The sequence below is a fragment of the Nansenia antarctica genome, assembly GCF_963989245.1.
Source record: "Nansenia antarctica genome assembly, chromosome: 20".
Taxonomy (NCBI): Eukaryota; Metazoa; Chordata; class Actinopteri; order Argentiniformes; family Microstomatidae; genus Nansenia; species Nansenia antarctica.
In genome coordinates, this window is record NC_137693.1 from 6,056,565 (window position 1) to 6,076,604 (window position 20,040).

At 42.3% G+C, this 20,040-nt stretch overlaps 4 protein-coding genes across 4 annotated transcripts; 2 read left to right on the forward strand and 2 right to left on the reverse strand.

The window, feature by feature from the left end:
- Positions 1-1,529: 1,529 nt before the first annotated feature.
- wdr55 (WD repeat domain 55) lies at positions 1,530-7,612 on the reverse strand. Its single transcript, XM_080549712.1, has 10 exons — positions 7,588-7,612; positions 7,419-7,493; positions 6,813-6,893; positions 6,557-6,699; positions 6,349-6,449; positions 5,961-6,048; positions 5,688-5,867; positions 5,439-5,538; positions 5,119-5,288; positions 1,530-2,481 (listed from the first exon to the last, which is right to left on the reverse strand). The coding sequence occupies exons 1-10, from the start codon at positions 7,600-7,602 to the stop codon at positions 2,142-2,144; spliced, it is 1,293 nt and encodes a 430-aa protein (XP_080405838.1). The 5' UTR covers positions 7,603-7,612; the 3' UTR covers positions 1,530-2,141.
- An 821-nt stretch (positions 7,613-8,433) lies between these two features.
- Positions 8,434-9,410, forward strand: LOC308174916 (pre-mRNA 3'-end-processing factor FIP1-like; the record flags this gene model as incomplete). Its single annotated transcript, XM_080550028.1, is given in 4 exon segments — positions 8,434-8,495; positions 8,925-9,007; positions 9,231-9,250; positions 9,252-9,410. Coding segments are annotated over 4 exon segments (324 nt in total), but the record flags the coding sequence as incomplete, so codon positions are not given.
- A 1,543-nt stretch (positions 9,411-10,953) lies between these two features.
- LOC308174650 (ADP/ATP translocase 2) lies at positions 10,954-13,558 on the forward strand. Its single transcript, XM_080549754.1, has 4 exons — positions 10,954-11,141; positions 12,117-12,603; positions 12,745-12,885; positions 13,103-13,558. Exons 1-4 carry the CDS (start codon positions 11,031-11,033, stop codon positions 13,258-13,260), a joined length of 897 nt encoding a protein of 298 aa, XP_080405880.1. The 5' UTR covers positions 10,954-11,030; the 3' UTR covers positions 13,261-13,558.
- Positions 13,559-15,235: 1,677 nt separating this feature from the next.
- On the reverse strand, positions 15,236-17,711 carry LOC308174290 (putative defense protein 3). The gene is made up of 5 exons (XM_080549365.1): positions 17,480-17,711; positions 16,571-16,683; positions 16,172-16,281; positions 15,762-15,826; positions 15,236-15,552 (listed from the first exon to the last, which is right to left on the reverse strand). Exons 1-5 carry the CDS (start codon positions 17,670-17,672, stop codon positions 15,467-15,469), a joined length of 567 nt encoding a protein of 188 aa, XP_080405491.1. The 5' UTR covers positions 17,673-17,711; the 3' UTR covers positions 15,236-15,466.
- Between the last annotated feature and the right edge of the window lie 2,329 nt (positions 17,712-20,040).

Sequence of the window (20,040 nt, forward strand, 5' to 3'; positions counted from 1 at the left end):
TGTAATGTAAAATATTAGAAGCAGAAGGGATTTGAGAATGTCTGCAATGAGTTAATGGTGAAGTCGATGACAAAACTACCTCTGCGTTAATTTATGAATGAAACATAGGCTAGACAAACATCCTATTAACAGCGGGGTTAGTAACAGAAGAGAAAAACATATCTTCTCATCAGACTGACTCATTAACTCTGGCCCATGAGCCCAGAATAAAGAATGAGACAATCCAGCTCGACTTGAAATGACACACTGACCACAACTCAGGGAGTTCCCCTATTTATGTCTGAAGTCTGGACAGTGACTAAACTGGGTGGACAACAGTCAAGTTTGTCAATCTGTGTTAATGTATAATGACTATAATGCTACATACTCCTTCACAGTCCTATCTTGGAGGTCCTCTACAAGGACCGTTAAGTCAGAGGAATCAGTGCTGACGTGTTACGGTACAGGGTCTGGGTAATTTTGGGCCCGTCTCTCTAGCCCCCACCCCCAACCACCACCCCCACAAACCAACATCATGACTGTTGTCTTTGTGCTGTGGGCCGTATTACTAAGGCAGTAAGGCACAGCCCACGTACTCAAGATCATCGCATCATACCCAGCTCAACCAAAGACTTACCAACCCAGAAAATGTTAATCTGCCTGTAGGCCTACACCCTAAAAGTTCCCAAAAGTCATTCTCCCTTTCTCTACCCTGAGGCCAGTCTTCCCCTGTGTCCCTTAGTCCAAATTACAGAGAGGATAAATTGGCCACTCTAAAACACCCCATTCTTGAAAAACATCTGTTGATGTTTTTGTAGTTGATGTTGTTAACTCCACCCTCAAACGAGGAGGTCAAATAGTAGAAAGCATTGAAAGTCAGATTTTACAAGGCCATCTTTAAAACAGAGTTGGAGCCCTGTAATTCAAACCAAAATGAATGGCAATACAACCTCTGCCTGTGATGTGGGAGCTTTAGGAAGATGGATAGGATTATTAAAATACAGCCCTGTAAGAGTTTGTGTCCTCTGAATATTGGTTATGTCCGTTCTCAGTCTGCTTGCACGTGCATAGCTGTTGGAACGTATCCTCCGGCAATACACCCTTCACTTTGATGAAGAGTGCACTGTAGACAGAATTAAAGGTAAAATTCATTTCCACAATTATGCTAGGGAGAGACTTTTAGCTGTATTTTCTTGATAGCAAAATATATCTAATATTGATAATCTGACTCCAATGTAATTATCACTGTGCAAAGAACTGTCGAGACTGTGCTTATTTAGTGCAATAAAGGTCAAATAGAATGAATCAGATGTGGCTTTAACAATAATGTATCCGTATACATCTATTACAAGGCGAATACGTAATAGAGAGATGTTACATTCTAATAGAGAGAAAGATGGTCATCACAAACACATACTCACGACATGATGTCAACCTCACTAATAATATATTTTTACAAACATTATTATTATTGTGATCATGTATATTCAAACAAGATCAACTGTATGTAAAGCATTAACAAAACCTTTGGGGAGGCATTTAGAGTACACACTTCATATACATTTCCTAAAGAAGTGGTTTCCTCTTGGAAGTGGCGCCTGGACGCGTAGAGCTGTGACACTTGACTTATGACCCTTTAAGCAGCAACAGACTCTTACTTGCTCTGGGTTTCCCATGTCCTAGTTTTCTTGTGTCAGGCTGTAACTCGATTTATGGGACAATTAAGATGGCTTTGAAACGTTTTTAGTTTTTTTACAAAACAACATATTTTGGCAACATACATTTGGGGGTCATACATCAGCAGAAAAGGCAATGCGAGTCCATACATAAACTGCAGAAAGTAAACATAACTGGAGACACTTGTCATTTTTGGAGACAGGCAGTAATGTTACAATTGCTAGCAGAGAGTTGAAGTTGTTGTGACTTTATGAGAAATGACTAAATATATAGTTGGCAAACCTTGTTGACCAAAGGGAGAAACAATCCACAGACAAACTTTGTGAAAATTGGGGCTAAACAGTCCACATCCATTTTTACGTTAGTTTTACTACCAATTCATGACATTTCATAGCGCATAAGCTACTTCCATCTCAAAAGTTACCAGGCTTCAGCATAAAACACCCGTCTTTGTTACATAATGACAGACTTTCAATGAGTATTGTTTAATCACTGCCACTGTCACTCTCGCTCTCACTCTCACTCTCTACTTTTTCCTCTTCCTTCTTTCCCTCTGTCTCTTCCACCAGTCCTGAAAAGAAATCATCCCCCATCCCGTAGGCTTTCTTGCTGAGGGACTTGAGGTTTCCGTCTTTCTTCTTCCGCTTCCGGTAGTCACTGACTGTCATACTGGACAGGCTTGAGATGTCCCAGAACTTGATCAGCTGGTCATGGGCACAGCTCGCGAGAAAGTTAGAGTTGTGTGAGCGAGCAATCTGCTCAACGGGCTCTCCAACGTGCTGGCCTATGCAGCCAATCACCCGATTGGGCAAAACATTAATGGCTCTGTCAGGAGGGAAGGAAAGACACATTACAAACATGTTACTCTCTCTCACCCCTCCTTCCTGTCAATCTCTACTGTCTATCCCTCTCTCTCTCACCCCTCCTTCCTGTCAATCTCTACTGTCTATCCCTCTCTCTCTCTCACCCCTCCTTCCTGTCAATCTCTACTGTCTATCCCTCTCTCTCTCACCCCTCCTTCCTGTCAATCTCTACTGTCTATCCCTCTCTCTCTCTCACCCCTCCTTCCTGTCAATCTCTACTGTCTATCCCTCTCTCTCTCACCCATCCTTCCTGTCAATCTCTACTGTCCATCCCTCTCTCTCTCACCCCTCCTTCCTGTCAATCTCTACTGTCTATCCCTCTCTCTCTCACCCATCCTTCCTGTCAATCTCTACTGTCTATCCCTCTCTCTCTCACCCATCCTTCCTGTCAATCTCTACTGTCTATCCCTCTCTCTCTCTCTCACACATCCTTCCTATCAATCTCTACTGTCTATCCCTCTCTCTCTCACCCATCATTCCTATCTCTACTATCCCGCCACAACAACAAAACATGTTTCCTTGTAACTGAGTAAGTAATGACTAAGTATTATAGTGTTTACTCTACGACTGCATGCTACTGTAAGACTGCATGCTACTGTAAGACTGCATGCTACTGTAAGACTACATGCTACTGTAACGCCGGGTGCACACAGGGCCATTGCGTTGCACCGGAAGTCATTCATCTCAATGGGGCCGTTGCGTTGATCAGTTGCCTTGCTCTGCATTGCGTTTCTTGACCGTCAGGGTGCGGCAATCAGTCAAAAAATGTCAGCTTTTTGCGTTGCGTTGGATCCGGAAGTAAACCGGAAGTAGTTTCTTGCCCGGAGCTCTTGCCTAAGATTTTAAATCCTCAATTTTGGCCACCATTGGCTAAAATCTGTAATTTGGCTCTACAAGTGTTAATGTCATTTTATGAAGTTTTTATATGTTTTCAGGCGAGAAAGTAACCATATATATTCACAAAATGTGTCCAGTTTATCAAAATAACCCGTTTATATATCTGATCTGACGTTTTTTCCCCCACTTCTGTGGGAAACTTCGCTAGCAACACGAGTAGAGTTGTTGCGTCTGCATCGCACGTTGAAGTACGTCAAGTCCATCCCAACAGGTTGCGCCAGAACGACTCAACGCAATGGCCCTGTGTGCACCCAGCGTAAGACTGCATGCTACTGTAAGACTGCATGCTACTGTAAGACTGCATGCTACTGTAAGACTACATGCTACTGTAAGACTACATGCTACTGTAAGGCTGCATGCTACTGTAAGGCTACATGCTACTGTAAGGCTGCATGCTACTGTAAGACTGCATGCTACTGTAAGACTGCATGCTACTGTAAGGCTACATGCTACTGTAAGACTGTCACTCCGTGCGTGCCTGTCACGTGAACTGATTGCTGGACTTCCAAGAATAAAGTCTTGTTTATAAAGTTCTGGTGCTCCTGTATAGTGTTCCATCCTTGAAGTCTTAATTCTCCACATAGTTGACGTTACTCCTCAAACTCTCTAAATATGTGGTTCTCAAACCTCTCCTCTGGGACCCCCAGCCGCTCCACATATTTGATCTGTTCCACCACCAGCACACCTGATTGAATCTGGTGGTGGAACAGATCAAATATGTGGAGCGGCTGGGGGTCCCACTGCTCTAAATGCTGCGAACAGCTACTTCCCTGAAGCAATCAGGCTACTGGGGAAATGCACTGGAAGAAAGCTAAAGACTGTCTCCCCAAACCATCCCCACTGCATAAATAATATATATTATGACTACCTGCACACTACCTGATTACTTGAACTTCCTGAACTGTATCATATCTGTATTATATTGCATATTGTATGATAGTGCATTTCATTTCATTGTAGCCTGCACAGCATTTTTCACCACCTGACTACTACTTGAACTTCCTGTACTGTATTATATCTGTACTATATATTATTGCATATTGTATGATATTGCATTTCATCTCATTGTAACCTGCACAGCATTTTGCACTACTGTCCTACTGCAGTACGACTGGTCCCGCTGCAGTACAACTACCATCACTTTATCACCTTATTCTACTTTTTAAAATGAATTACATTACTTATTTTACTTTATTCTATTATTGTTGATTTTGTATTCTGCTGCAATGCCAATGTTGAAGAACCTGAACCTATGAATTTTACTCTGTGTACCCGTACATTGGATGTAATAAAATCAATTCTGACTCTGACATTACAACGCGACTACGTTTTTATAAGTAGACAATATTCACTAATTGGCTTGGTAAGACGCTTTGAGCAAAGATACGGTTGTTTTTGGTATAACATTGCCCTCTAGTGGACATTAGAAAACCCACACATTACAATTTCACTGTTGTGTATTGCATTGGAGTCGTCTCAAATTCATCAAGCTCGTGTCTACAGAGGTGAACCATAGCAAAAACGACCGTATGTTTACAAATCATGAAAACACATACATCTCCTACAAAAGCTAGCTAATTATGATGTCAAACACAACTGACAAGTAGTTTCTCATAATAGGATATTATTCTAGAACATATGTCGGTCTTCTTGTTAAGTTAGAATCTATGTTTAGCTCCTGTGTAACACCAACCAGCCTCACCTTATCACTCCATCCGTGGAGGCAGCACATAGTATGCTATCTGTGATGGGGACGATGCAGTCCACAGATTCTGCCTGTGTAGCAAAGCGGTCACTGGTCGCTCCAAAGCCATTCCAGTTGAAGATGTACAAAGTCCCCTCGCTGGACCCACACACCACCTTCTGCCCGTGCTGTGAGGAACAGTGGACTGATTACTGTTTGACTAACACAAACATTCTCTGCTTTTTGTGTGTGTAATAAATATCTATGAATCTATGGTGGCGAACTCCCTCTTCTCAGTGCCCGAAAAATACCCTATTCCAGATCAGGGCCCCACTCACTTTCATAATGCCCACGGAGGTAAGGTCCCCACTCTGGGCCTCAGAAAGCAAGTCAAACCGCCGCCTCTTGATGTTGAAGACACCCATCGTCCCATCGCCACTGTAACATAATAAAACCTTGTTGTATCATACCATTCAGTTCATCCTACTCCAAGTGCATCGAAACATGCCATCACTCAAAACAGTCCACGCTTCACTTCCTCTCACCCATCAACCCCCCCCCCCCCTCCTCCATCTGTTCATTCTTACCAGGAAGTGAGAAGCATTCTCTTGGCCTGGTCAATAGCAATGCCGCTGATATAGTCGTCATGGTGCTTCAGGTCCATGAATGATGTGCCCTTCCTCATATCCCAAACCTTCACTGTACCCCCATCATCCCCTGTGGCCAGCAGATTCTCGTCCACCAGCAGCAGTGCATTGATGGGGGCGCTGTAATATCAAGGATGGGAGAAGATGAGCGGACTGTTTCAGACAATACATACTAAGCAAGCGCTGGCACATCCGACTGAGAAAATGTCATACCTGTGGGCTTTAGTAATGCGTGAGACAAGTTTTCCCCCCTCCACATCCATGAGATGGATCGACTTGTCTTTTGACACGCTGAATAGCTCTGCAAACACAGAGAAGGAAGGAACTTTAACGCAAGCACTCGCCCTACAATATTGGAATCAAGGAATTTGAAGGGTCAGGAAATCATTTGACCGTGTGCAACATGTAAACACAGCGGGAATAACAACTGAGAACAGGAACCCAGTTATAAACCTATAGACTTAAGACATTTGAGACCATGTAAAGCAAAACGACAAGATTCATTAATCAAAAGAAAGTCACAAAGAACATTTAACCACAGCCCCATCCACCAAGTTTAACATCAGCGCTTGATCCGAGAAGGGTACCATAATACACTCACTCTGTCCATCATGAGAGAAAGCAACTTCCCTGCAAGACTTGAGGTGGTGACCAGAGGACCACAGCTCCTTGTTCTCCCCCTCTGTGCACGAGTAGGAGTATCTATGTTGGTAAAAAAAGAAAATGATATGCACTTCCATGATGATATTAAGTTAGCTGCACTTAGGTGGTGGTGGTGGTGGTGGTGACAGGTAATCCCTGTTCCTTACACGTAAATGTCCCCATCAATATCGCCAGCAGCCAGGATGTCTTGCGTCGGATGGAACGCCACAGTGTTGACAATCGCTTCGAATTTGATATCCTCCGGCGTCTCACGAATCCTCGGTTCTCTGGGTTCATCAGTCAAGTCGTTCTATGGCGATAGACAGCGAATTAGGCTTTTCATAATGACAGGAGCGTATGCGGAATGAGGCACTTTGAGTGGACTTAGAAGTTATACAACAGGAGTGTTGTTGATGTAGATACCTCTTCCTCTTCCTCCTCCTCCTCGTCATGTTCTATCCTGAGGTCAGCAGCATCCGCCACTGTGGGGAGATCCTCCACGTCCTGAGTAAAGGAAGCAGACACAACACCCTCGATCATGTACACTTTGATTAACATCATTAACATGACAATTTGATGGCAGCTACTAGATTGTAATCATACGTGCAATACTGAAACACAACTGTGTACATTTCAAACCTGCAAACTGCAACACTTTAAATGAATGTGCAATAACACTATGTGCAATATGACAACCCTAGGGTACATAAGGTTCAGAGATAGGAAATGTTAGAATAGGTATAGCATAGCATAGAGTACAGCACAGTGTTTTATTGTATAGTATAGTATAGTGGACAGTGTACATAGCCTTTATTTATGTAAACCAGCTCTTTTCCCTTCTTGTTTTTAGTTTTTTTTTCTCCTAGCACCAGGGGAGCCCCCCCTCCCACATTTCGTTGTATGGTACCTGTACTATATCAATGACAATAAAGACCATTCATTCATTCATGACAAGAGCGCATGCAGACGAGGCACTTTGAGTGGACTTAGAAGTTATACAACAGGAGTGTTGTTGATGTGTAGCGATACCTCTTCGTCTTCGTCTTCCTCGTCCTTTTCTATCGTGAGGTCAGCTTCATCCACTGTGGGAAGATCCTCCACGTCCTGAGCAAAGGAAGCAGACACAACACCCTCGATAACGTACACATTGATTAACGTGTCAAAACCTGGTCTACCATCTTAACACTCGTGTACTCACCAAGGAGGCCGCCATGTTGCTTTTAGAGTCGTCTAGCTAATTAGATGGTAGACTCGCCAGCCAATGAGGGGGCTCTTCACGAGTGCTTCGCCAACCAATCAGGTAGCGGTATTGCCCTGCCTTCCCCTACACTAGGTTCCGCAAAGATGCATTCAAGTCCAACATTTTACAGCGTTCCTAAATGTTTCTTTTGAACGCGTCTTGTTTCGAGGCGGATGTTGGGAAAGATCTTCAGAAGGTCTGTAGTCATCATTTGGGAATTTCGAACTTCCACGTTGCACAATGTTCTATTTCATGCAGGCTATACAATTAAATGAACATGATTATATGCACTACATTTACATTATTATAATGCAATTAGAATGTTTATCATGCAGATTTATCACAATGAAGGCTAATATTAAAATGTAACTTTAAAAAATGTATGAAGGTTATTACAATGTAATTACTATGAGGTTTCCCTCCGCCCAGGGTTGGTGAATCCCCTCAGCTGACTTCAGTGGGCAACACAGAACAGAAGGATGCCATGGCACAGGCGTGGGAGCTATGATCTCATCTTCTTTTCTCATTTCCTTTGCCTGGCATCAACTCAAGCATCATGTACTCTTGTTATTGTCTCTATGTCTTTGTTGTGTGTAACATAATATTCCATATGGTTATTAAAAGTGATTTAACCCTGGGGGGTTCAGTTACCATTCTATCATATTCTGTCATCATCAATAGTAGCTTATCCACTGGTGTAATTTCCTGTTAGGATTTACAGTAAGTTTGGTATTTATATTTGGTCTCTGAGTGCATTTTCCAAAATCACGGATGGGGATAATACAGAGAGGAGGACAGTGACATTATGACGATGATGACGTCAAAGTCACCATTGGTAACATTAAAACCGGTGCACCTTCCTACATGTAAGTGTACTCTACAGGTCATCCTCTATACTGGTCATCAGATTAACTCAGCTCAGAATATGTAGGACAGTTGTGTTTGCAAAAAAACTGTGTTTAATTCAAGGGTTATAATGCTGTTTGGAATAAAGACTAGTAACTATTCCACTTGGTTTAAAACCAGGGGGCGTTCATGTACATGTACATTGAAAGTTCTGGATAGACTGTGATAGATGTTTCCTGACCTCTGCATGAATGGGGTCTAGCATGAACCTGAGTTTGAAACCAGCACGTTCCTATGGTCCATCAGTAGCCAGTGAGTGAGTGACCTGCTCATGAAACTGGCTTTAGCACTAGTAATGTGGATGAAAATATTTTTGGCATTGACCGATGAACTATGCCATCTTTTTGTACGTATCCAAGTTAAACTACGTCCTAAAGGTATCGATGTAGATTTACTGGGGGGACTACAATGTTATGCCTGTCGTGGAATCAGAGGGTGGACATTTATGAGGACAAACCTTGGAGGAAGCCAGGTAAGGGTTTTACTCGTTCTCCCTCAGTTGTCAATGCTGTCAGCTGTTACTATGCTGTCAGCTGTTACTATGCTGTCAGCTGTTACTATGCAAATAAAGGATTGTCACATGATGATTGTCACATATTTACTGTAAATTGATTTTTGTTACCAAAAGACTAGAGAATAAGAATACTAATTATTGCATAATGTGATATCACATAAGTGCGTTGTTCCGTCTCCAGGTGCAGATCTCTCAGATTATAACTTGTTGTGGTTTAAGTGAGGAAACATGGAAAGGATACTGTGAGCAGCTACAGCTTGGCCTGGAGCCCAGGGATCCTCTCAGTTTTGAGAACACCAACTTATCAAGCCACCAAACAACACGTTTGGTTTGTACAGCCAGTATAGTCTTATCGTATTAATGAACCTTAAAATAAATTGTTGATAATAACAATAAGCAAGGAAGGGCAACCCACATTAGAGAAGGACACAGAACCGTCTTCCATGAAGCCTGACTACAAGCCAGACTTCCCCCCTCCTTCCATCATAGGTCTTACCAAGAACCGACTGAAGACAGGACCTTCACTTAACAGGTAAACAGAGATAGTAAATGGACTGACTTATATAGCGCCTTATTCCAAAGCGCGTTACAACCTCTCATTCACACATTCACACACACACACATTCACACACCAATGGCAGCAAGCTACCATGCAAGGCGCCGGCCCGCTCATTGGGAGCAATTTGGGGTTCAGTGTCTTGCCCAAGGACACCTCGACACGTGGCCAGTCAGGGCTCGAACCGCCGATCTGCCAACCTTGCGATCATTAGACGCCGACTCTGCGATCATTAGTGGCGATCACAGAACCCCATCCAGGTTAATCTCTTCACACCGTCAATGACCTTCTCTTATCAACCCCTTGTTGAAAAGCATGACCAAAGATGGTTGAACTGTAAGGACCGCAAATCCTGTTTTACCCACATGTAATTTAGCATACATGCAAACACACACACACACACACACACACACACACACACACACACACACACTCGTTGTGCATGACGAATCAATAATAATTGTATTTCATGCTTTTAACTCTGAAATATAATAGTGCTGACCCCAAAACCCATGTGGTCCTTCAAATTGCTCTAGGGGTCAAACTGTCAGTAGGATTTTAGGGGTCATGGTCTGGCAGTAGGCCTTTATAGGCATTGCCCTATAAATGTATTTACTATGTATTTCAATTCTACTTTTTCACCTGGTTGTTTATATATTCGTTCAGTTCTAAACTGTGTAAAACATGTAATTTGAGTGACGGCAGTTTGAAGGGTATTTCTTAGCAAATAGCCTACATGGGCAAATTAATAATTCCAGTACCATACATAACAGGACAACAGCATAACAGGATCCAATTTTCAAGCAATTTGTTATCATTCTTAATACATATACTGATAACCTTGATAACTTTCATTTTCAGTTTCATTGAGGAGTGGGCTTGGGGCACTAGCAGTACTGTGCTAGTGGCGGTGACCTTTCAGATCTTGAGGAAACTGCCATGCTGCTTACACAACAAGGGCACAAGGTAATTGGATCTTTGAAATGTGCCAAATCAGTTTTCCTTGTGTAGGTCGGACATGAAATCATAGTTTTTTTTTCCCCCACTTCTTTTTTTGTTAGCAACATTCAATGTAAGTTACATTATGTAACACCGGTAAGGTAATATTAGATATTGCACATAGAGAGCACACACCACAGCTGTTGCCAGCACGTTTTTTATTCCTGCTACCTCATTCCATTCATTCAAGGTCTGCCCCGCCCACCTGCCCCGCCCACATTCACTGACAACCAATGGCCATCGCCCGATGGCAGATCAGAGTTCTCGCGTTCGCGTTGTGTTCTCGCGATCTCTGGACTTTGTTAAAATTCCAACGCGTTCTATAAAATCGGCCATTTCGTTCGCGCACCGATCATCCGCTGTTAGAGGGCAGTGGGGGATTCTTTTTGTACTGTACTATCTACGACTTAACACCAACCCATCACGATGAATGAGACCGCAGTATCGTTCGCCAAGGACTTCTTGGCCGGTGGCATCTCGGCTGCCATCTCCAAAACGGCTGTGGCTCCCATCGAGAGAGTGAAGCTTCTCCTGCAGGTAAAAATACTTAAATATGATCCAGCGATCCCCATTGTGTCATCGCTGCCAAGCATCCGCTAGCGTTAAGCATCAAGCTAGCTGTTAGCTTAGAATCGCTAGTTGCGTTTTTGCTTTAACCCATGTGTTAATTAATCAACGTTGATCATGTAATGTGTGAGTCCCATCGCTGCTTAACTTAAAACAATTCAACTAGGTTGATCAAGCGTGTTTGATAGATAACAGGAGGCTTTGACTCCCAAATTTGACCACAGAATTTGAGGTCATGGGATGTGTTGAGATGACCTACACGATGCTAGCTAGCTCAAGGATAAGGCTAGGCGGGCCTGTTAGCTAGCCTAGAGGACTAGCATTAGTTTGACATTGAGCCAATTATTTTTTTAAAGTGTGATATTTAGCTACGATCCACCAATGCACGATCTGGCAGTTTTTGCACTCATAAGTGTACCGAATAACTGTATTCTAACATCACGGATTTAGACCATTTAAGTTAGCTAACCCGAGGCCGGGATTCGAGGGCCTCCTGTCATTAATTACACCGAACCTCCTTGGCAACTAGTACTGCATGTACTAGGAGGTTTAAACATGGATGTTTAATGTTTCCGTGGACTTATCTCTTGACTAGTGAACTATACCGGTAGGCCTACATCCGTGCATTAGCCGCATATTCGCTTACGTATTAATTTGATCGGTTACCGCCCTGGCTACGTTCGTTAATCCAACTTGTTTAATTTATCCAGGTGAAGCTGGTCGTAGATCGACATAGTTAGTACATTGTGCTAAATGCCAAATGTTAGTAACCCTTAAGAGTGGATTTGACAGGTGCCAAGCCAAGGTCGTAACAAGGAGAGCTTGTGATAGCTGCATAGATTATATAAATCGGAAGAGCCTTCCGACACCCTATACGTGTTAAGTTGTTGTTAACTGACTTACTACTTGAATGTTTAATGTATTTCTAATTTCTTTTCTAACCAGGTCCAACATGCCAGCAAGCAGATCACCGTGGATATGCAGTACAAGGGAATCATGGATTGCATTGTCCGCATTCCAAAGGAGCAGGGCTTCCTCGCCTTCTGGAGAGGTAACCTCGCCAATGTCATCAGATACTTCCCCACACAGGCCCTCAACTTCGCCTTCAAGGACAAGTACAAGAAGCTCTTCCTTGACAACGTCGACAAGCGCACCCAATTCTGGAGGTACTTCGCCGGCAACCTGGCCTCCGGTGGCGCCGCCGGTGCCACTTCCCTGTGTTTCGTCTACCCCCTCGACTTCGCCAGAACCCGTCTGGCTGCTGATGTCGGAAAGGCCGGCGCAGGGAGAGAGTTCAACGGGCTCGGAGACTGCCTGACGAAGGTCTTCAAGTCTGATGGCCTGAAGGGCTTGTACCAGGGCTTCAATGTGTCTGTGCAGGGCATCATCATCTACAGAGCGGCATACTTCGGCATTTATGACACAGCTAAGGGTAATTTTACAATTTAGATATATTAATTTATTTAATGTTGGATTTATAAATACATACATTTCCACACCCCTCTGTAGAAGGTTTGTTTGCAAGGAGGCATTGGTATGGAATATCTCTAACCTTCATTCCTTGTGCTTTCAGGTATGCTTCCAGACCCCAAGAACGCTTCCATATTGGTGAGCTGGGGCATTGCTCAGTCTGTGACAGCAGTTGCTGGCCTGACCTCCTATCCCTTCGACACCGTCCGTCGTCGTATGATGATGCAGTCTGGCCGTAAAGGAGGTGAGTTGTCTGAAATGGCCTCAGGGGTGCAGACTTGTCGCCTTTTAGCCGTTTTTACCTCAAAATAGGTCAACAATTTTCATAAATGTTATTTGTTTTCAGGCAAAAAGTTCCCCACTAGGCCATCACTAGTTTGCATCCCTGCATCCAGTAGTTCTGTCCACTAAACCTTTTTACTTACGGTGAGATCTGACATTTGTCTTTTTTTTTTCTCCAGCTGACATCATGTACACCGGGACCATTGATTGCTGGAAGAAGATCGCACGCGATGAGGGCGGCAAGGCCTTCTTCAAGGGAGCCTGGTCCAACGTCCTCAGAGGCATGGGTGGCGCCTTCGTGCTGGTCTTGTACGACGAGCTGAAGAAAGTCATGTAAAATCCTTTTTTATAACATCTGTCAAAATTTACATTAAATGGCTAAATGTAACATACTTTCCATTTCTATGGACTCTGCATTCTGCCTTATTTATGGGAACAAACTAGTGTTACACTACTAGTTCTGGGCAATGGCTGTAAGTTGTGCATCTTTTATCATTCGAACGTTCCACATTCTCTTTACCTATGTCATTCCTGTTAAAGAAACCTCTGAACATCCTCCTCCTGTCAACCAGTAGGCTTGTTTGTAATCACAGCTTGAATAAATTTCATTTCTGGCGAACAAACCTACCCTGTAATGATGTTGTCAATTGTGGTTTTTTCGGAGGGGGGCGGGTGGGCGAGGGGGGGGTAGAAGAGATGTCTGTCCTGCTCTGTTGAATATGCAGATTTGTTGAATACGTCATAGCTAGAGTATTCGGAAGGGAAAACGGAAGCACTGATTGGATAATGAAATGCATTGAGGTGGATTACACTGAACTTACTGCTATATTTACACATGCTTATCTCCTACTTAGCCTTATGAATTTACCCTGACCAGCCAGCATAGGGTTGTAGACAGTACACTGGCTGCTTCCGGTGGTAGCTTGTTGTGTGTGTGTGTGGGGGTGGGTGGTCTAGACCTACTGTTACTACTACCCATTGATATGAACTCCACACATTGCACATTTGGATTATGTTGTGGGAAGGTAGTCGAAGAAATGTAATTTGAAGTGGGTGCTGACATGTGATAAATGACCTGCAATAATATCAGGTCCTGTGCCAATGGTGTTGGATGCCGGAGATGCCTCCTCCAGTAGTCTTGCCATATGCATGTTACATGATCCAAGGGCAGTTCTCCATTTTGACTTTGGAGTCCAAGTCTATTTCTACGTTGCTTTTTAATGAATGCAAGTGTAGTTGTACGCTGTTAGACATGGTGCATTTCTTTAGTTCCTAATTTAAGGTAGTGTTGAGTGGCAGGAAATCAGATTTGGGCGCAATTCCAATTCACCCCTGCGGCTCCGTCTTGCGCATTCACATGTAGGGTCAGGTGTCCCCTTTCTTGTTTTCATGTAGGGTAGGGCTTTTTACAGCTCGAAACTAAGATTTTTTTTGTGGCAAGCGGAAGGTTATGAAATCCCAGAATGCCTTGCGAATCATCGGCACATAGTGAAAACAGGAAGTACAAGCAGGAAGAGAACCACAAATGTCATTATTTTATTTTTATTCTTTTTCTTTTTTCTTTGAAATTATAGTAACTATCGTATTATCTTAGTTTAATGTCATTTGAATCTATTATAGACCTTTTCTTTATAACAAACATAATTAATGCCTATTTGGCTGATTTGTGCATGATAGTCCTGCATTTAGACATTTCATTTCCCCCCTTTGATTGCATATGATGCCAGAAATGTAACTTAAGTTCAGCCGCTTATTTGTTACACTCTTTACCGCTCCTCTAATATCAGTGCGGACTGGCAGGATAGGAGCAGGGGTTGTTACTGCACCTCTAATATCAGTGCAGGGTTCCGAGGGCTTGGTTCAAAATGAGTGGCTCCAAAACAAGCCGTAGGAAAGGGAAAGGGGATTGGGCCATAGTAGTTTATTTATGCCATCTAGTACCACTAGGGGCGGCAGTGGCTCAGGAGGTAGACCCCATAGATATTATATACATGCATATGATATGTATATATTATCTATGGTAGAGCCGGCGTCTAATGATCGCAGGTTCGAACCCCGGCTGGCCATGTGTCAAGGTGTCCTTGAGCAAGGCACTGAACCCCTAATTGCTCCAGGGTCGCCATCTATTGCCGACCCCTTGCCTAAAGCATAAAATACCAAATTCCAACAATTGACTGACAAGTTGGTTGCATGGCAATTATTAATATTATTATTATTATGATGATTACATAATACACTTAGACAACAAAACAATTAGAAAAGCCATACACTTGCCATTACTGGCTATAGGTAAAGAACTGAAGAGACACCTCTGAAATCAGGCTTTTAATGCGTAATGCAGGCCTACTGTTTTTATTAAGAATAATCAAGAGTACTTAATTGAATCTGGGAAACAATTTCAATGTATGCGGTATGCAGAAGCTAACAACTTTGACAGCATTTTTGTCAACAAAACATGTACCTAATGCAAATTGGTCAATAATGGTACATATTTCCAGTGCCTCACTCTCACCACGGTGAGTGCAATATCCTTGACAGAGCAACTACCATGGAAGCACTTGTGACACAAGAAGACATGGAGTAAGGAGTAACACAAATCCTATTTTATCGGCTATCCCAGGACTTCCACCTGTCAAAAAAAGAACGGAAAGAGTTGAGTTGAGTTCTGATAGCTGGTCGAGTCATATGAATCAAGATTTGATTATATTAAGATTAGAATAACTAACTTAATCATGCATATAGAAGCAAGCACATACAAATCATGTAACAGCACACATTTACAGCAACCCACTATAATAAAGTACAACTTCTAAATGTTCATCCTACTAGTATACCCACCTCTGGTTAGTTTTTCTGATCTGATGTTTAGCCAGTAGCGAGTTCGTTGCTCGGCTACAGTGGCTCTAAAATCAGATGCACAATTCATACATTAATTAACACCTGCACATGATGCATATCTGTTGTCATGTCATTGTGTGAGTATATAATGATATTCAGCACAATTAAAATGCATTATGACTATAGATGCTCCGATTTAATATTGAGCATCGGTATCTGGCCTAAAATGCTGGATCTGGAATCAGAGATAGGGAATGCTTTTTACCGATCCGATGCCATGACGTTAGCAGTCGCAAAAACTTGCCAAACAGTCGACTGAATGGTATCGGTGCATCCCTATTTATGACTATTTCTTTAATACATTGAGATTGGCAAAGATCAGATTTGGAGGGAATAGAGATCATTCTCACTGGAAGAAGACAGAGTTGATGCTGTTGGGTAGCTTCCAGGTGTACATCGTGGCGTTGCCCTTGATGTCAGTGTTGTTGTGTGTCATGGCACCTTGCGGGTTCCCTGGGCACTTTGAGACACAATTATCTTTGTCATCCTCATCTCACATACATTAGATATGTACACGTCAAATACTAGCAACAGTACTCATCAGAATGGGATTTGAATTTAGATCATTCAAAAGTGGAACGGTGCTGCTGGATTTTCATTCTTATACAGCTTCGGGAAATGTTTTGTGTGATTCATACATTTAAAATAGCAAAAATATTTTGGGGATTTATTTTAGAAATGTTAATTCGTCTGAAACTGACCTTGGATTCACGACAAATTATTCTAAGTATGAGAAGCAATTCACTCACCTGCAGAAGCCTGGTATTTGGAGGAGGAGCATGCCAAGACCCCAAAGGTGTAGTGCTGTCTCCTGCCCGGGCCTCCAGTAGCACCCCTTGGTAATCTGGTCCAATTATTGTCACTGGTTGGGGAACACAAACATACAGTACAGCAGATGTATCATGTTTGTTCCCTGGGCTCTTGGAGATGCAATTACCTTTATCAGAGGAACGTCTTGTCTGCTCGAATACTGCTCGAATACAAACAAAAACAAACAAAATTATTTGTTTGTATTCGAGCAGACAAGATGTTTCTCTGATAAAGGTAATTGCATCTCCAATGCCTCCAAATGTTTTGGATGGCGCTTCATCATACAGTAAGACAATGTGACCAAAAACATAATGCAATAGCAACCAGGGAGTTTTTCAGTGCCAAAAAGTGGGAAATTATTGATTGACCAAGTCAATCTTCAGATTTAAATTCAATTGAACACGCATTTCATTTCCTGATAATACAATTTTAGGCAAACATACCCCAGAAGAAAGGATTATTGACCAAATATTAACATGACATAACTCTGACATTGTATTCATCTATTCCATTACGTTGCTACCCTGAAATAGATTAAACCAACACAAATACCATGAATCTATACTTTAACCTCATAGTTATTGTTTCATTTCAAATCAAACCTTTGTAATATTGAGCCAAAAGAAGGGAAAAAATGCTTCACTGTCCCATTACTTACGCCGGGGCACTGTATGTCTCTGTGATGTAACATTTCTAATTTCATGATATTGAGGGAAGTCGATTAACAACACTTAAGAAGAAATGGTAATAGATTATATGTGGATCCAGAGACCTTACTGTATGCTGGTTACTGAGTAAAATAAATCAACAAATAATGCTGATGATTGTAGGGTGTCTAAAATACTTACCGGTGATGGCCCGGCCAGCCTCAAGGGTCGTGGTGTTCGTGGTGATAGTGTAGGGTGCTGGAGTGGTCTGCGGCTGCACATTTGGATGACGAGGCATCATGCTTTCACAGGCACCGCTTGGTGCACCACCTGGTAGTCCAAAACCAAGAGAGACCACTTGCAGGATGACCAAACCAGACAGCAACAAATCCATCAGATAAAATCTGGTTTAGTCTGAATAATAAAATACAAGGTAACAGCACACTCTACAGAGGAGGAAGAAGGCGAAATGGCCACCGCTGTGTCAAGAGAGGTCTTTTGAAGAATATTATTGCTGAGTCACCCGAGCAAAAAACATGCATTTTGGGTGATAGCCCCGTCCCTCTGGAACGCCCCCCCCCAACCACATCAGATAGGTTAACACCCTCCCGACATTTAAACAGGCCCTCAAAACCCACCTCTTCAAGCTCGCCTTCACCAGTTAACCCTCTCCCCCTCCCCTTTCCATGTGTCAACTTCCCAGCACTACCTTAATTAGGCCCCTATACTTTCTTCTATTTACCTTTTGTTTCTTTTTATTATTACTACTCAATCTTTTCAGTTTGTAAAGCGTCTTTGAGTGTCTAGAAAAGTGCTATATAAGTCTAATGTATTATTATTTTATTTTTTAAATTCTGTGGCCATCACTTATTCCTTCCCCTTTCCTCAGGTGAACCTCTGAAATGCGTAACATTAGAAGACCCCCTCCCTCCCCGTTCTGTTTCCTCAAAAAAATTACAAATATTCGGTTCATTCTTCTCCCTTTTGATGGCAAAACAAAGCAAGCCATTGACTACTGTGAACAATTATTCTCAGTAGACTGCTGCTCTGGTGACAACGTGACTGAACTATGATGATAAATGAGAGGTTGAACTTTACACAATAACGAAAAGGAAGTTCCTGAAGAAACGTGGCCTTGCAAAGTCTTATTATAACTTGATTTATTCTTATGGTATTTATGTTACATTATGGTACTTGAAGTGAAAAGGTGGTTTGGACTATAGATAGATGGATAGACGGATAGATACAGTGCCCTCCACAAGTATTGGCACCCCTGGTAAAGACGAGTAAAAAGGATTATTAAAAAATCACCTTTTGGTGAATTAGCTTAATGTCACCCTGGAAAAAAGAGAAACATCCAACCTTTAATTGAAGCAAATGTTTTCAGAGAAATGTCATACTTGGTTTAAAGAGATATTGAAGATTGAAGTCTGAAACCATAAAAAAACTTTTTACATTTTTGTCCATCCTCCCCTGACATGTCACACTGGGTTTAAGAGCTATTGAAGATAGAAAACCGAATATCGAATATAAAACTATCTTTCAGGGGTGCAAACTGGTGATGGCCCAAAAAGGTGACCCATTTTTTTGCGGCTAACCTTAGGGGGGGATAGCGCTAGCACTAATGGTGTTAAATAGATACCGCTAGCACTAATGGTGGTCTAAAAATGATGCATGTGGAAGTAGCGGCAGCCCTGACCTCAACACCTGCAGAATTACTTAGAAAACTGTTTACTGTGACTGTGTTCTCCACGCTGTCTGGAATTGTACCTAGCTGCCTGAAGCTAAAAGTTATTTCAACAGCAACAGAGTTCAGCAGACAGGGAGATTAGTTAGCTCGCGCATCATGTGACTTGGATGAGATTTAGACCCCCCCCCCATAAAATATATATTTTTTGCAGATCTACACAATTCAAATGGATAACATATTTTGAGATAAAAACGGCTAATTTAGCAGAAAGGTGACAAGTTTGCACCCCTGTATAAGAGAGTGAATCATTGCACCTGTAAACACTGAAGCCTCCTGGAAATAATGCACAATACATTCCTTTTTGATGAGTCACATACACAATTAGACCAAGCAAACGGTCAATAGTTGATTAGTAACAGGTGATTCTAAGACATAATATTTCAATAAACACTAGATAAAAATACAGTGATTGCAGTTACATTGCGTTTCCCTTGGGGCTGTACTGTTACATACTTTCTGTTTATAGGCTGGCAATGAACAGCAGTTTGTAAGGCCAAATAGGGACATTGGTGGCGGAGCTGCAAACGAGGGCGCCTTCATGCACTCACTAACTGTTGCAACAAGCCGAGATTGGGGACACTTCCCGCTTTCATGTGGCAAGTAACATTTCACAGGACATATGAACACATTGAGGCTTGGCTGGTGCAATATTTTACTGGACGTGTGACCTAAGTTGACACATGATGGTTGTGAGTTTTGTTTAGATTTTTCCATCAAATTGCTATTTCAATTGGCTGTTTACTTTTCCTTATGACTCAGAGTCAGACTGCAAACAAACACATAAGTGAAGAAAAAAAAACCTCAATGGTCAGTGATCACCTTTGGAAAGCATGCAATTAACTAAATAGAATGCTCAGAATAATCATGATTGTGAGGTGTCAATGATAAGACGTTATTTAATATGAATACTCACCAACGACCAACGATCTAGGCCTTAACCCCGGTCTATGCGACTGGATCTTGGACTTGCTGTTGGACCAACGCCAGGTGGTGAGAATGGGCTCAAAGACCT

What these genes read in the sequence shown, in the direction of transcription:
- LOC308174290 (XM_080549365.1), bottom strand. Translation starts at nt 17,672, where the DNA reads ATGGATTTGTTGCTGTCTGGTTTGGTCATCCTGCAAGTGGTCTCTCTT. An exon ending in GGCTGGCCGGGCCATCACCG is followed by an intron (nt 16,684 to 17,479) that starts GTAAGTATTTTA and finishes TTCCCCAACCAG; the next exon opens with TGACAATAATTGGACCAGAT. An exon ending in ATCAGAAAAACTAACCAGAG is followed by an intron (nt 15,553 to 15,761) that starts GTGGGTATACTA and finishes TTTTTTTGACAG; the next exon opens with GTGGAAGTCCTGGGATAGCC.
- LOC308174650 (XM_080549754.1), top strand. Translation starts at nt 11,031, where the DNA reads ATGAATGAGACCGCAGTATCGTTCGCCAAGGACTTCTTGGCCGGTGGC. An exon ending in CATTTATGACACAGCTAAGG is followed by an intron (nt 12,604 to 12,744) that starts GTAATTTTACAA and finishes TTGTGCTTTCAG; the next exon opens with GTATGCTTCCAGACCCCAAG. An exon ending in GCAGTCTGGCCGTAAAGGAG is followed by an intron (nt 12,886 to 13,102) that starts GTGAGTTGTCTG and finishes TTTTTTCTCCAG; the next exon opens with CTGACATCATGTACACCGGG.
- wdr55 (XM_080549712.1), bottom strand. An exon ending in ATTGATGGGGACATTTACGT is followed by an intron (nt 6,450 to 6,556) that starts GTAAGGAACAGG and finishes TTACCAACATAG; the next exon opens with ATACTCCTACTCGTGCACAG. An exon ending in TTTCTCTCATGATGGACAGA is followed by an intron (nt 6,049 to 6,348) that starts GTGAGTGTATTA and finishes CTGTGTTTGCAG; the next exon opens with AGCTATTCAGCGTGTCAAAA.